Raw genomic sequence first — 17,923 nt, 5'->3', positions numbered from 1 at the left:
TCGACAAGGTTTTGTCATCTTCAGGTCATTGATGATGACAAAACCTTGTCGAAACGTTGTACATTTGCTGTTATATTAAAGTTTTTCTTCATTACCCATTCAAGCCGTCTCCAGCCATTACTTACAATGAAATATTTTAACTTCATTAAAAGCAAAATGGACTTCAGTAATTTTGAATAAAAGGTTATAACTTTTATATTGCAAATACATAGGTTTTTAACTCTGATGCAATAATAATATTAACATTTAATTCATTTTGCGGGGCGTTGGTTTGAATCCAATCACCGAAAATATTTGCCCTTCCAGCTGTAGAGACGTTATAATGTGACAGCCAATCCCACTGTTACATTAGAGTAGCCCAAGGATTGACGGTGAGTGGTGTTGAATAGCTAGTTGCCTTCTCTCTGCAAATAGTCCTCAAGTAGTTTGTGCGAAATTAGAAAATGTACATGCTGGTTTGGAGAAAAGGCACATTGGAATACCTGCTGTGTCCACCACAAGGAATCGAACCCCGGATTTTAGTGTTGTAAGTTCGTAAACTTATCGCTGTCCCATCGGGGGACGCCAGAAACACAGCTATTTCAAACAAAATATCAAATGAAAAATTGAAAATTGTAGCCACATAATGTACGGGACAATAAATAATTTTCCTTGTAAAAAGAATTCACACAAGATATAGGATAATGGCATAAACGATTTTAAAACACCTTTTAAAGAGTAAACTCAATTCTGTTTATAACTGCACCTCAAAAGATGTAATATATATTAACCAAATTGGTTGAGAGAGGCCTTGCTGTTATGTATATTTTACATGGAATATATGTAGTATCACGAGGACTTCCAGCAAAGCAGAGAAGTCTAGGCCAGCAAAAAAGGAGGTTCATGGATCTATAGGGGTATGTTCCCCGACAGGAGTGACGGTTAAACCATAACGAATGAGACAGGGCACAAATATGCACAAGGAAATAATTATTTAATGATTTGTTTGTTTTTAATTATGCACACAGCTACACAAGGGCTATCTGTGCTCTGCCCACCACGGGTATCGAAACCCGGTTTCTAGCGTTGTAAGTCCGCAGACATACCGCTGTGCCACTGGGGGCTTATTTAATGAAGATCTTCACAGTTTACAATATAAACAACAATGCACTATCATACAATACAAGGCAACACTTCAGCAATGAAGTTTATAGTCCTTATTCCTGTAGCACAGGCTAGCATATAAAAGAGAATTACTAAAAGAGAGTGTCTCGAGTTTAAATATAAAACAATAAAGTTAACCCTCACTTTAGTCTCTGTAAAATCCAAGTTCTCGCTATTTTGTGGCCAGGGACAGTTTAGCCCATCGGGACACCAGGCTGTCCGGTGCCTTTGACGCATTCTTACAATTTAATTATCTATTCAATATGTACCATGTGATATTGCCTGGACTGGTCCTTTAATGCCAATCCATCTCTGCCTATGGATCAATTTAAACACAGTTCGCTCACTAGCGAACTAAAACAATTGCTTAATCAATTTACAGGCGAAAGCCAAACGGCGCCCGCTCAAATGAAACTAGCCTTGAAGTTACAAGAGAACTTCAAAGATTCTCTAAAAGTAAAACTACTCAATTAAAGAAAACAACAACACGCAATCCTGGTACCAACAATCAAAAGTGAGGATTTTTAAGAGTTCTCGCGTAGGTTACAGAAATGCTGTTTAAGTCCAAAATGAAACTTTGTTATTATACATAAATCTCTTTGAAATTTACATAGGTGAATATCGTGAAATCTGTGGAAATGTCTGCCAAAATCTGCTCTTTCAAGCTCCCACACTGTTTTAGAAATGGCAATAAATCGTCGAGTTTCTGGCAAACGAAAACAGTGACGGGTGGGTAACGGTCAGCGAAGCTTCTGAACAAGTCCACCCACAACTACCGCCCGATTCGCCGACATGAATAACTCGGCGTGCTAATTTAAAAACAAGTTATTATTCTTCAAATAGAATCAGACTAGAAGGCTCCTTATCTCCACTTGACCCAATTAGACCCTGGGGAAAGTTAGAATTAGAAACTTGCTCGAGCGATGCTATCTTCCAACCTTGGGAATTATAGAGAAAAAGAAAAATTTAGTGCCTTTATCTTAAATGCACCGAGAAAAATTTAGTACAGCTCTGTACTACATATGGCTGTGTATTTTCACTGAACTCTTACATGTTCTATCAATTTTCTAATGGAAACTTAGAGAATGTTTTTCAAAAACAGTAGCAAAATAAAAATAAATATACAGTTTATCTGTATTAAAGACAATTTTCTTTTGGTGTATAGTTTGATTAATTCTCATCAAATGTTAGTTTGTCCTAAAAGACGATTACAGATTTGATAACATATAAGTTCATAATCCTTAACTTTTTCACTTATTGCTCATAAAATATTGATAATATAAAATGTGGCACTTTATTGACACGACTCAGCCGTCAATGTCACGTGAATCCAGAATATATATAACGAGGACTACGAATAACAAACTGATGAGAAAGTCGTTTAATTATTACTGAAATTTAATGTAGTTTCATATGACGAAAAAACATCTCCAACAGAGGGATTACAATAAGGAACTCAAAGTTTACTCCAAATTTGGTTTGAGTTTCGCACAAAGCTACACGAGGGCTATTTGCGATGGCCGTCCTAATTTAGCAGTGAAAGGCAGCTAATCATCACCACCCACCGCCAACTCTTGGGCTACTCTTTTACCAACGAATAGTGGGATTGGTCGTAATATTATAACGCCTCCACGGCTGAAAGGATGGGTATGTTTGGACGGGGATTTGAACCCGCGACCCTCAGATTGCGAGTCAAGCGCCCTAGCCACCTGGCCATGCCGGGCCAAGTGTATTCCATTAGGTAATTAAACACAACAATCATTCTGCAGAATATATCTACGTTGGCTTAATAATAGAAAGAAAGTTAGAAATCGAAAAGTCAGACGACTATACTACGACCCTACCAAAGCAGTAAATATAAATTTAATAAAGGTTTGTTTACATTTTACTGCTAAACTATAAAAACAAACTTTTCTACGTTATTATTAAATATCTTAGAAAGTAATGTTGAGTGTATGTAGGATCAAGGTAAAATTTGAAGGATTGTTGTTCTTTGTCAAACATTCAGTACAGATAGTTATGCATTCAATATAAGAAAGAGAGTGACTCAAATTATTTATTTATTTTAAACGTTTATCCCATTTTTAACTTTTAAATGATATAGATAAAAAAGTTATTGTGCAACAGAATTGAAAACAATACCCTCAAGTTGTATTACAATCAAAGGATTTTAGTGCCCAATGAAATCCACAAATTGTATTAGAATTAAAGCATTGTCATGTCCACTAAAACCCAAAGTATATGCGAATTTTAAATACATAAACTTTATGTCTATAGATTTGCACTGAAACTTGCAGAGAAATCATGTGTTTTAACAGAAAGGTTGAATAAAGGTGTCCGTGTTATCGTCATATAATTACATTGCTATGTGACCTATACTCGAGGAACTTTGAAAGGGTGTGTCTTCTTGAAGCAAAGCCACAGCGAGCTATCTGCTGTGTCCACCGAGGGGAATCGAACCCATGATTCTAGCGTTGCAAATCCGAAGACTTACCGCTGTTCCACCGGGGGACAACTCTAAAAGGAGTCTAAACGATATAAAATTCAAGTTTAAAATGATTAACTTTTAAAATGATTATACTTGACTTACCAGACTAAAAGCTCACCGTAAATCTGATGCATTTAGTGATCAACCTACTGCACATAACTGTCTAACCCAATAACAGTCAAACTGTTAGTGTAACAAATCAACAGATATATAAATAATCTTACATTTTTACTGCGAAAAATATACTACTAAAATAATCTATGGGACTATCATATAAGTACTAACATAATTTGTATTTTAGAAATATATCTTATTAAGCTTCTACCGTTATTACTTTATCTTTATATAGCTGTGACTTAAAGTTGATGTGACTAAAATATGAAGTTAACCCACCTGTGATAAAGCTGATTATCAGACCAGAGATGAGGACAGAGAAGAATCCAATAGCACTGAACCACATGTACGAGATTCGGTATAGTGGAAAGACTTCAGCACTGAATAAAGAAAATAGTCATACTAGTATTTCATAGAAACAAATACTGCCCATTAAAGCCAGATTTGTAATACAGTTTAGGCTTGGTTCTCAGCACTCTCGCCTTGCTAGCCTAACCTATGTGATGTCAATATGACTGGCAATATTAGTTGATCAGTCTCCTCTAAATCATGTCTGGTGGCACTCAATCCAGAATCTAGTTATATATATTGGAACTATGGCATAAACTGGTGTTTCGAGTACGATGTATGTACTAAAATTATTTGCCCACACTACTTAAAGTTTGCTTAGGAAATAAAAATGTGGACATAGATGGGACTGGATCCTCGACCTCCCGCATACGAAGCGTGTGCTGTGCCATACGAGCCAAAGCCCAAAGATTTGTTCTTATACATGCAGCATTATTAAGTGGAATATTATATATATATGAGAAGGGTGTATGTTTTAAATAGACAAATCCTTTAAATAATGCTGTTGGTGTATTGTGTAACTGGACATGAATGAAAAAAAAAGAAACATGCTAGGTAGAATACGCAGTTCTTGCATTTAGATTTAAACTAAAGAAGTGAAATAACATGAAATGACTATAAAATAAATATATCTCTGTACACAACGTATTTTGTTTAAATACCTTATCTTTGTGGATAATCGCCATCTTTGACTAAGATCGTCAGATTTTTTCTTGATCGAACTCTTGATAAAGCAACTTTAGTAAATAGTAAATGTTTGTGATTATCATATCGAGAAATGTAAAAATCAACTGTCTTCGTCTGTCGCTATATCATTTCGTTTTCCTTTGATAATGGTATCAACCCTTTTTTACCCTCCTCTAAAGTATTAACAAAGCGTGGGTCCACTACCATCAATAACGTAAATGGTGTAATATTTCATTACCCTGGCTGGTAAACTCGTTTTTCGCGTACGAAGCCTATTTTAGGCGCCTGTATTGAGAATATTGGAAAGGTGTAATAGCTATAAAGTTGTAAATTTTTAATGTTATGGTATCAAGAAGTGTCAAAACCCACTGCTGTTATGTTTTTTTTTCTTTTGTAGATTTATGGTGTGTGTGTATATGTGTCTAAATCGCATTTGTATATCATATGAAACCTGCAATTATTTTCTTTCGCTCAATGTGTCAGATGTAGAGCATCGAAAATGAATGAAGTTGTGGCAGTGATTATTAAATTGTATAGCGGATAAACTCATACTTCGCATATGAAGTGTATTTAAACTGTAGGCCAGCTGTCAATTTTTAGGCGCTTGTTTCAATTTGTATTGAAATATAATGGTATTGAGTTATTTATAAGGCACGGAAAGGTAAAGAATTGACTTAATGTGTTTCCTTGCGTGCTTGCTTATGTTAGAAAAGTAATTATATTCAAATATCATGTTATAAAGATCGTAGTTTTGCACTCGTATAAACGTATAGAAGTATCATTGTAAAATTAGTCAATAGAAATACTGGGTTTCCATGGGAACTAGCACGCATACATGCACGGACTGACCGACACACATTGTTATTTTAATTACATGGATGCTTTCTGATTCCAATGGAGAGACATCTAGTACCAATTAGGGCAAGGACACTTATATTTTATTCTGAAATGATTCAGAGTTAGAACAGCATCTTTAGAAACTAAAAAAAAGTAGTTTTTGGGCAGTGTGCAACCAGTGATTAGTGTGTTAGGTTGAAATCCGGAGGGTTCAAGGTTTATGCTACGATGCTGTTGAACACGCTCCCCATTTTCAGCTGTATGTATATTATAATAATAACAATCAATCCAGGACGTTATTTGCTTCATAAGTGGACAAATTCCTTATGGTGACGGGTGCTGCTGGTTGGTTGTCTTCTATGTGCTAAGTAATAGGGACAGCTATATTTTAACTTTAGAAGTGTTTGAATTTCTATTTAGCCTATATGCGCACGTGTCATACAGATTGAAACTACAAGTACGATAGTCTCACTGGGAAGTTACAGTTTTCTTTGCATTCAAAACATGACATCTCTTCGGGACACAATTCTTCTTGATTTTCTCCCCTTTTCAGAAAGACCCAACCTTCTATTTTACGACTAAAGGGAAGGGACCAATCGATTTGTGAAATTATGACAAACAAACACTTGTTGTTTTGTCACTTTACTTATTAAAGTTTATCAACCAATTGACATTTGTTGTCAATGAGTTTACGAAAAATAAGTTATTGTTTTTTTTAATATATAGTATTTTTGTAATAATTTTATATTTTACCACCAAAACTAGTACCATAACAAACAAGCCTAAAAAACACCGCCAACATCGACATAATAAATATGTCTTATAGCAATCTGTAGCGTATCCATTTTTCAACTTATATTCAGAAATAGTTTTGTGTTCAAAGTTTAATGGCTTATTCGTTGGTTTGTATTTACCTTTAGCAGTTTAAAAATCCAGAGAGACGCTATACAAGAATTAACAGTTTTCTATTGCCTATTATCTTAGAACAGTATCAACAGCAGATTATATATATTTATATATACTTGAAATCGTGTAGTATAACACAAACAGATAATAGACATAATATCGATTGGAGCACACAAAAAATGATAAAATTTCAGAAAGATAACTGTGGTAATACAACCACAAAGTGTTGGGTTTATATCTGAAACTCAGGTGAACGACTAATCACTTAAGAAACAGCTGAATAGGAGTTAAAGCTTAAAAGCGCAACCTATCAAGTTTTAACTATCGCCCTTTCGTTTTAAGTTTTGACTACCGCCTTTGTCCCTGTGGTATCCTTTCATTTTAGGATTGTAATAATCAAACTTGTATTTAAATATTTGCTTCGTATACATATATAAGTTTTCTATCCTTCTTAGATAGTATCAGCGTATTGAACCATTTTCAATTTTAGTTATAATATCATTTTTATCTTACACTGACCAACCACTTTTTAAGACCTTTCTACATTAGTTATTTGCAAGTACAAAGATAAGCTGATCACGTGACGTGTCAAATGAGTGCTTGGCTCTTAAGGATGTAGTTATATCATACTTACTTCGCAGGATCATGGGTAGGAGCATTAATGTTATTATGTTTTCTTTGGTTTTTTTTCAAAAGGGACTTAATAATTGATGCCTGTCTAGCAGGACTATAGTATCATAGGTGTTTTGTTTTACTAGCTGTTCAAAGGCATCTGCCTATCAATACTGACTGTTACTACCAAAAGTTTTTGATTGACGAAAAAGATAACGATCAAGCTTGTAAGGTATAGCAGACGACACAGAGTATCCCAATTGAATGATTCCTCCAACAGTGATCAGAATTCGATTTTCGTCATCAATATTATTTAACGAACACCAAATATTGCAGTCATCAAGTAATCCAAAACTCGAAGCTCATCTCAGATCCAAACAGTGGTATATATAAAAGGTATGTATAATGAATAACTGAAGGAGTGGGATATGGCCTGATGAGTTGTGTTTTATTCTTTTACGTACTATCGGTAAAGATATGGGGGTAAAGCACACGAAGCACTCGACTAGGCTTGTGCTATCTCAACAATGAAACTGTTTGCTGAAAATGGTGTAATGGAACAGAGGATGGGTGATTAACGTATTACACCTCAATAGTATTACTAACTACGTCCAGTCCCTAATCCTGCATTTCCACGCCGATGGAGAAGGGGTATTGCTATGATGACAATGCAGTAAATCACTGAGATGGTTTTTTGAAATTCTCTCAAAGAGCATAACTGTAATGTCAGTAATTTTCTTTGATCAATACAGTCTCCAGTTCCGTTGGCGTACAATTCTCTGCCAACATCTATGAACTATATAATTCTTGACACTTAGTCTGTGGTCATACTAAACACTTTCCAGCATCTGGTTCTATACACACCGAGTCGAGACTATTATATCTTTGAAAATGGGAATCAACCCATCATCAGGTAGAGTCACTAATAAAGTGTCTATTCACTATGTATCTTACATTCCGTAAGACGCGGAAAACGAAGCTCATATAAATAAAGTTAACGTGCAAGTCTAAATCAAAGTGCAGACTATAATGCTATGTCAAACTTACAATTTCGATTTTGTGAGGGGGCGTCACTTAATTATTGTAGTTAAAAATATCGATTTTAAACTTTCCTGCTCTTAATTAAAGAAGAAGTTTGCGGAAATAGGCCCACGATAATGATCAGGGATTACCCAATTATATTAAAATCAAAATTAATTGAAGCACCGACACTGAGCTCTTATTTTTTGAAGTAGAACTATTTATAGCCTTCAACTTAAAATTTTCTAAGCTTTTAGTTCCATTTAATAGGTCGCACTTTATAGAAGGTCAAAACCACTTTATGATTTTGAACCAATGGTTTTATCTGTGCTTTTGCAAATTTCAATAAAAACAACAATAAATGGAACTCATACTGTTTAGTGTGTGAATAAATATATAGATAATTTGCTATTAATATAGCATCATAGTTCTCGTTTCTGCTATATCTTCAGAGTTAGGTAAGACAAATTTCAATTATTTTTTCCCTATCTCGAAACACTATAACGGTTGTGAGCAATGAAAACAAAACGAAGTAAAAGCCTAGATATTATTATTAATTAATTAAGCTACTTGAAAGTACACGTCGGTGTTCTGCATTTACTAACCTTGCTGACGAGTGACAAAGTGCTGTAAAGTGTTTTCTAATATGGTGAGAATGTTCTGCATAATGTATGTTTTAACACTGATTGGATGTGTGTTTTAATGTCGTGAGGATGAATCTTTTATTATACGTAATTGAAATAAAATGTTTTGGTTAATTCACAGTTTCATTAAGTTCTTACGTTGTAACAACGTCACATTTGATATAATTTCATGTAATAATATCTAAAACAAAAGCCTTTAAAAACAGAATGTGTATCAAAGTTTTTAAAAAATAACGAATATAAATATATATATATATATATATATATATATATATATATACATTTGAATAAATCTGTAACAGTATCATATATATACCATATAACACAGATATTATGCTAACGGGAACCTACATAGGGTTAGCTCCTAAATCTTTTTAACTAAACCCTGTCCTTACTCATATTCTTAGTGTTGTTTTTATGTAAAAAACTACAATTATGCAAACCCGTTTTGCAAAAAACAACACAAAAACTACATTCCCTGTTATGATTCATTATAAATATCCATAGTTTGGCTCAAAACTAGTAATAAAAGGTGTGTACGTGGTGATTGTCTAAAATTATAATTTTTCAAATGTTTGTTTAGCTTTTTCTTATCTTTTCTTATTATTTTCTTTATCTTAAGCCTTTGTATGAGTTTAAGGCAAGAAAAAGTTACGATTAATGTCCATCTAGCAACTAGATTTGCCATTGGCTCCTCCATCCACTTAAGGGATGCTTGAGTCAAACCTGTAAAATTTATGTTTTAGTTTTTGACGTGTTTAGGGTTCTATTCCTTACAGAATTGGAACTTCTAAGTTTTCTGTTGTAATCATAACTACCATGTTTTATGCTTACGGAGGCTGTACATAAGATTCTTACTTGTGAATTTCTGGAGCAACAGTTGTTGGAAGAGTATGATTTCCTAAACATCCGTCGACCGAAACTGGCGCTCTAGGAATCAGCGGCTTTTGGATAAAAGCTCCAAACCCCACCCAGAACGAGATGCTCAGACCAGTTAGTAGTCCACCACCCGCTCCCTGGTGACCGGAGAATACAACTATGAAACTAAAGCTAAATGAATAAAATATACCAAACACTAATATATACATAAATGTATATACATATATACGTATATTAAGTTTCAGTATTATTGCTTATTGTTTGTTTCACTGATTAAATATTCGCACTCAAGTAAAACTTGCAACAGGGGCGAAAAACGAAATTAGGGTTAGCATTTTGGATTTTTTTATTGCTTAACCCAAAACAAATATTGATAAAATATATATCAAAACAAAATTATAAACTAAACTGGTTAATTGTATTTTTATTTCGTAGGAGTTATGAGGTGAAATGTCAGTCAGAAATGTTAAAAACGCAAGGATACCATTTGTCCTCATATAAATGGACGGACGTGGCCTAGTGGTTAGCGTGCTGACCTGTAGGACTGTGGAAACATGATTCTCATACAGTTTCCGCAAAAAGAAAAGAAAAGAAACGCGCTTCATAATTTTAAGTGTGGCGTGCGTTATAAGAGTAACGGTCAAATTCAACTATTTGATTAGGGTAGCGCAAGAGTTTCTGTTGACTAACTGCTTTTTTTATAGTATATTAGTTGAAAATTAGAGACGGTTAGCGCAGATAGCTCTTGTGTAATTTAGCGAGAATATCCGAAAACAAACTCTTTTAAAAATAGGAAGTACCAGGCTGGAAAGGTAGTGAAATAAGTCCCGCTACATAACATTGTATTAAACAGTTTATCATTCAACGTAAGTTACTATATCGTCTGAGGTCGCGCGTTCTAATTCATAAGCTAGTTTTGTATGGAACTTCCATGCCGTAATATATAACTATCGTATAGTCCAGTGAATCAGATGTTACGTCGTTTCAAAGCTGTGTTTTTTTATTCGATTATTTGCTGCATATGTCTACTACATTAAATTTTAAAATGTATTGGTGGAGATACCGTAATAATGCATACGTTAGTAAACACTCAGTTTTTTTCCCGTGGCATACTGAATGTATTTAAAGTCATTACTGTATTTTAGTAGGTTATAAATCAGATTAATTTTCGCAATAAACCTAAATTCCTCGATGAGTGTACAAAAATGTGATCAACCAGCAAACTGACCTTATTGTTAGTCCAGGGAAAAAACATTCCGAGTGTGAAGACACCAAGAAGTGGACCGCCTATCATTCCTCGAATACTCAATGTCGCCTTGAAAACAAAACAAAACAAGGTTTAATGTCAAATGCTTTCTTTTGATCGCAGTTTACAATATTGACTTAGAAAATAAGGATAATGATAATGCATGAAAAGAGTTAGCATCAAACATTTACTAAATAAAGAAGCATGAACAAGGTAAAAAGTATATTAATAAAATGGAAACTAGATGCTCAAAATTAATTTTTTTTAAAGTTTTCTAAAGTCAGGCAACATTGCATTAAAAAAAAACCTATATCGAAACAAATGGAAATGTAAGGTAAACATGTTATCAATTTGATGGGCAATATAGTTTTGAGTAATGAACAATGTAAATTTTGGTAAACACAGGTCTCTTCTCCTTATATCTAAATTATAGAACAAGATGTAAAACTATGTAAATCTAACGAGTTGATTGTCAGGAATATGCAGTGGTTTATGTAACTTGAGAATGTTAGTTTTTCACTTTCATTCCCCCTTTTTTTGTTTGTAGTAAGATTGTTTAGAATAAATACTTATTGGATAGTAGCAAAAAAAAGTAAGCTCCACGACAAATGTCTGCCCGCGTTGAAGAATCCACCAACGAGTATTTCTTTCTGAAGTGACTCTGATAAACAGGTATGTATAGTAACATGGAAACTCAAGCAGAGGTTGGCCATCTAGTCAGGATAAGTTTGCGTTCCGTTTGAAAGCCATCTTTTTTATATGACTCAGTAACGCTTCATGTGAAACACAAAACATGGAATAATTCTAACCATATACATTATAATTCACACCATCGTGTTAAACATATATAAGTGAATATAATAAGTCATTTTTTTTTCTTGTATGAAATGCAGTTCTAAAATAAGTTTGGCTGTCAAAACGTTTATATTACACTTATTTTTATTTTATTGTGAATTTAGTTAATACAATTCTTTCGCACATATTTAAAGCATTAGTAAGCGGATATGTATTCAGATGTAAGTTGCGTTTTTAAAATGTTCGTAATAAGATCGCAGTTGCGTATTGTGTGGTAATAAGTTATAAAGTAGAGTGTAAAAATTCGTTGCGTATTTTAGTCCACAAAATGACATACAGCACTAGTTTCCAATGCTCTCTGGTGTTTGATTTATAAATAGGAAACGTGATTATTACACTAAAGTAAGTCTTTACCAAATAGAAGGTGGTTTGTTTTACTGCTTCGAAAAAACATGGATACCAAACAGGTCCACACACTGAACTTATCCTAGATAACTTTGATTTTTTACTCTAATTTTGCTGTGTTATTTTTGAGTAAGTGTTAGCAGAAGTTAAGACAAAAAAACACAAAAAAACAGTCCAAATTTATAAGAGGATATTTACTTACCTGAAGTACGTTTCCTAGTTCTTTTGCAACAACCACTAGAATGATAGTAATAATACCATAGACCAGGGCTGTTTAGAAAAAAATTTCGAAGTTACTAAAAATTAAAGTGAATACGGAAAATTTCGGTTTTTAACCTCTGAGATTGAAAATAAGAAGCAATAGCATTATTCTGATCACTTTATTATGCATGTTATAAGTCCTGAAGTATTTCTGCGATTAACCTTTATTCGCAAATATCACAAACAAACCGTAACCCGAACTAAACAAGCAAACAAACAAACTAGTGGAGCAGGTGTTAGCGGGTCACGCCCACAACGACCCACATATAAAAATAACATTCTCTACCGTTTTGCAGCCACTTGTGGGAAGGCTTAGTTGCTCCTAATGAAAAAATTAAAACTTCCTGAAATTGGCACTCAAGCCCCATGTTTATCTCATACCTCTATAATGAAATCTGCGATGGATAGGTCAGTAAATAATACTATACAAATACATAAAAAATGTATCTTTTCTAATCCCAATAACGTAACAGATCATCCTGATTATTACGTTGTTATTTAAATACCTGTAATATATATTATCTAACACGCCTGTGCTAATCGATAACTAATGGTATAATTGAAGTACACTACATTAAGAATGTTAATGTCCTGCAACCTGTTTTAAAGTCTTTTTTATTATCCTTTTATAATTTTTATAAGATTACTCTTGAATATGTTAAAATCACGTTGTTGGAGATCATTGTACGTAAGTTTTATAACTAAAAGATCAATATTAGATAGAAAATATTTTTGTTTGTTACAACTTTTGCAGTATTTAAATAATTGACAAATTATTGCATTCTTTATGTGAAGGAAGTTAAGCAATTTAGAACGAACAAACTTTAACATTTGTCTTCGTTATTCGTATCAGTTCAACTTGATATATAATAGTAATACAGTTAATAATACTCCGAATATATTTGTATCAAAAAGGACTAGGATAATAAATAGTCCTCTCGTGGCTCGATTTATAATGTTAAAATTCAGGGTTGCTAACCCAATGTGTAGGTTAAATCAAGAAACCAAACAAAGATATAACAAATAGGTTTAACGTAACATAATTCAGCATTATGCTATGTAAATGAATGACTAATTTACCTCGCTCTTGAGTCACAACAGTTTTAAGATTATTTATGATACTTTACAAATAAAAAAATAATAATTAAAAGTTCATTTATATCAAATTTTGGCTATAAGCCAAATGAGAAATACACCAACAAAAACCTTAAAACAGAACAAAGCCAATAATTGCATACTGTTATTACTTAAGGTTATGGGTTGTCAGGTAAAACAAATTTGAAAAGCATATATATGAGATGGGCTGACTCTCCTCCAGACATTATTCTTACTACCATGAAATACCTGCGCTCCGCTGCAGGGTTCAAAGAATCCCTCATAATTCACAGAGGCAAGTGTATGATTAAGCTCCTCAATTATCCACAATTACTTTTAAAGATACCTAAAAGGATGGGGGTCCGTACCCGAAAGTAAACCCAATAAACACACTCGCCCATGGTACTTTGATCGGCGTGCCATATTTAATTATGCTAGCTAGTTTCAAACATGGCACCACAGACATCCAGAGGGAGAGAGAGAAGGTCAGGAAAACAAAATTCGATACTAGATTCGGGTTCAGCGATCACGAGTACATATTTCTAGACCCCTATCACGACTTGATAGCTTTCCGAATGCGTTTTAGGGGTTGGGAAAGGTTCTACGCCATATAGATAAGATCACCTCCTGGGCTATCCCGAATTTGCCTGCCACGTTTGGTCCTACAAATTCCAAAGCTGTGCTTAGAGTTTGCCTACAAACAAACACAAACACAACGTGAATGAATATACGATGGTAAACATGCTTTATTTCCTGTGAAAAATTCTAGATGTTTTAATACATTCATAAGCAAACTCTAACGGAAAATATAATAGATCCACAAATCTCACAATTATATAAAAAAAACCACCTACCCAAAAAACCTCCCAGTGGCACAGCGGTATGTCTACGGACTTACAATGCTAGAAACCGGGTTTCGATACCCGTGGTGGGCAGAGCACAGATAGCCCATTGTGTAGTTTGTGCTTAACTACAAACAACGAAACCTACCAAGAAATTATAAAGTATTTTAAAAGACTTAGTTTCTATCAATGTTTCGATACCCGTGGTGGGCAGAGCACAGATAGCCCATTGTGTAGTTTGTGCTTAACTACAAACAACGAAACCTACCAAGAAATTATAAAGTATTTTAAAAGACTTAGTTTCTATCAATGTATCTTAATTACTATTTATCTTACCGGCATTTTATTAAAATAGTGGATGCTCAATAGAAAACAGCACGAAATTATTGGAGTACAAAAAACTTTGTGCATTAAAATAGTAAATATTCAACGATGTTGTTTTCTTAGTGCAAAGTTACACAATGAATCATCTGTTGCACAACTAGGAATCTAGCTCCGATCTTTGCTGTGTAAGTCCGTAGACTTACCGCTTACCCACCTGAGGGTTAAACTAGTTTGAATGAAAAAAAAAACATCTTATCGTTTTTCAAACGACACCCCTGATAGAGACGCTTAATATCCACCTTCTTTTAAAGTCAGATAGCCCTTTTACATACTAATCATAATTTGACTAAGTCTTTACATCACATGACATACCACATAACTCTATTTCGCAAATGTATGTGAAAGTTTGTTTGTTTGTAGTTAAGCACAAAGCTACAAAATGAGCTATCTGTGCTCTTCCCACCACGTGTATCGAAACCCGGTTTCTAGCTTTGTAAGTCCGCTGTGCCACTGGGGGGCGTATGTGAAATGGTCCTAGTAAAGTAAGCAGTTAGAGCACGTGCGTTTGCATGTTCTGAAAGTTACTAAAATTATAACACAAACATTACTAGAGCAATGACAAATAAAAAAGTCACTTGGAGACCAGCTAAAAATTTCATAAGAAACATAAGGTATAGCTCGCAAGATAAAATAATTTTTAACCGAAGGAAGGGTAACTTAACTTCCTTTTACTAATATGTCTCTAAATATTTAAGAACCGAAACTGCATAGTAAAAATTTAAATTAATCAGATAATGCTAATTACGCAACAGTCTTTAAAACATCATTATAATATAAAAACAGTCATTTTTCAAAAAATGCTTTGAGTGGTAGCTTGTTAATATTTTCTCTTTGTTTATTTAAATTCTTATTTGTTTAGTTGTCAAGCGCAAACCTGCACAATGGTCTTCTTGTTCTGTGATCATCACGAATATCGAAATCCGATTTTTGGCGTTATAAGTCCTTAAACTTTGTTAGATATACGCGACTACTTCAATTTAATTTAGATGAGAGTGTTAAATTTAGTTATGTTTAGAAGTGATAGCTTATCGCAGGTTTCTTTACGTAACTGTCTACTAGTCATACGTTGTGTAGTTCCACTGTTATGAATTGACGCTTGTTGTATGATTGCGTCACGTTACTAGAACCTTCTAAATTTTTCTCGTTGTTTTGATTGTGTATATATTATTGTATCATAATATTTCGTAGTGTGTAGAATGTTCCATGCCTAGATAAGGCTGTAATACGCGTACAAAATGTAGTTCGAGTTCGTTAGATAGGTAGTTAGATCTGACTACATGATTGTGAGTTTAGCCATGAAGGTCATATAGTGGAGATTTTTAAAGTAAAATTATCATAGATTGTATTGTAATAACAGAGTATATAAGAATAATTTGCCTTGTCAGTTGTATTCTAAAGTAATTGAACCATTCTGCGTGGACTTTGACGAAAAGAGACAATTACTTAAAGCTCTGGATACAAACAACTGTGGCACTTAAGAATGTAACAAACATTTGTATATACGTTTGACTTGTTTTATATTATTTTAATACAAGTGCACTGTGTAATGTTTGTTTATTGTTGAAACTTATCGCTAAAAAAGTTACAGAAACCTACTGTAAATAATCCGGCCCACACTTATATAAAAACCTAAAAGACATCTTCTGAGTCACTGGGAGGGGAGTTTATTTTAATCAAATAAGTCCTATTATTCACATATTACAATACTAACCAAGTATTTTCGTGAGACGGGCAGCCCAAAGTTCTGAAAGATCATTTCTGATGTATGTTTTAATAAAGTCCTCCAATGTCACAGCTGCCAAAGAATTAACTCCTGAAGATACTGTGCTAAAATCAAAACAAAAACTTGGTATTAAACAGTACTAACAAAGCCGCACATCAAGCTGTAATAAAAAAATCCTCCCAGTGAGACAAACTCAAATGTCTAAAGTAATATTGTGAATATATTCAATTTTACGAAGACCATTATTTTTTCTTTTGTACATACAGATGTCTTACTTTAAATGTTTATTAGTATAAATTGAAAGAAAAAATTATCCGTAAAGCTCACATCTCGAAAAGTGTTTTCAAAAAGAGAAAGACATATCAAAACGTTTCTGAGCTCTATACAAGTTTAATGAACGGAATATTTAGAAATGTACTTTTCCGCAGATGCAGAGCAAACTAAACTCACTAGCTAAGCTAGCTTACTACATAGACTCACTATCTTACCTGAGAGCTCCACTGAAAACACCGGCTACAAAAAGTCCAGGAAGACCAGGCAAAAAACCAAGGACGTCCATAACGTATAAGGGAAAGAGCTAAAAATAGAATAAATGTTTTCCCAAAGATGTAGGTACAATACTGGACAATATACAAGTATAGAAGGAGAAGTATAGCTTGTCTGTGAATTAGCTTAGTTCTTGGCATATGATTTCATCAGTGGCTTAAGTGTGCCCCCGCAGTCCCCGCAATTTGCAGAAGGAGGGGAAACCGAAGGAAGCCCAAAGGACCTGACAAACTTAAGAATTATCCACAAGAGGAACAAATGTAGAGGACTCAACTTCTTTTTATGTATTTGTGTGTGTGGGGCATCTTTTGTAGTTACGCCATTGGATTTAATCCTGAGGTGGAAACGGCTGTGGGCATTGTCGTTGCTAGTCTAAAATATTAATAAAGTTTCTATATGCTGTACTTGTGTGATTTTAAAGGACAATATGCTAAAGGAAAAGTTGATATATACCAAAAGATGCATTACAGTTAGAATATGAACTTCTGATTGCCAGAAACTTTGGAATGTCAAAGGTTAAAAAAACTTAAAAGTATACAAGAATAGATATAGTCAACAGTGCTTAGCAATTACCAACCAGTCCAAAATTAGCCCATCACGATAATTTTAATATATAAACTCTTAAAAAATATTAAATAAATATAATTAAAATACTTGTAATTCTTACATTAAATGTTTTCATTGTGGTTTCGCGCTATAATGTGATACCAACAATAAAGTGTTTGAAAAATCGTAAATAAATTGTTAAATTTGATTGTGGAAAAATGTTCGGATCATTCATTGTTTAAAAATATTGCGCCTTTCATCTTTTCTCGAGGAAAACTACCTCACCAGTTTTTGATTTCATTCAGTTTGTTTGTTTGTTTTGAATTTCGCGCAAAGCTACACGAGAGCTATCTGCGCTAGCCGTCCCTAATTTAACAGTGTAAGACTAGAGGGAATGCAGTT

The 17,923-nt window shown here is 33.8% G+C and overlaps 1 protein-coding gene across 3 annotated transcripts in view; it reads right to left on the bottom strand.

The window, feature by feature from the left end:
* The window catches only part of LOC106473067 (sodium-coupled monocarboxylate transporter 2-like), a 72,786-nt gene that overhangs the window by 1,424 nt on the left and 53,439 nt on the right, over window positions 1-17,923 (bottom strand). For all 3 annotated transcript variants that reach the window (XM_022402602.1, XM_022402597.1, XM_013933749.2), the window contains exons 9-14: window positions 16,918-17,006; window positions 16,418-16,533; window positions 12,327-12,394; window positions 10,907-10,993; window positions 9,658-9,815; window positions 4,025-4,125 (exon numbers count right to left, since the gene is read on the bottom strand). In XM_022402602.1, the coding sequence (XP_022258310.1) occupies window positions 4,025-4,125; window positions 9,658-9,815; window positions 10,907-10,993; window positions 12,327-12,394; window positions 16,418-16,533; window positions 16,918-17,006 (619 nt within the window). The remainder of the gene's footprint in view (window positions 1-4,024; window positions 4,126-9,657; window positions 9,816-10,906; window positions 10,994-12,326; window positions 12,395-16,417; window positions 16,534-16,917; window positions 17,007-17,923) is intronic.

The sequence above is a fragment of the Limulus polyphemus genome, unplaced genomic scaffold, assembly GCF_000517525.1.
Source record: "Limulus polyphemus unplaced genomic scaffold, Limulus_polyphemus-2.1.2 Scaffold126, whole genome shotgun sequence".
Lineage (NCBI taxonomy): Eukaryota > Metazoa > Arthropoda > Merostomata > Xiphosura > Limulidae > Limulus > Limulus polyphemus.
The sequence above is the reverse complement of the archived record's forward strand: the minus strand, read 5'-3'. Positions and strand labels throughout refer to the sequence as shown.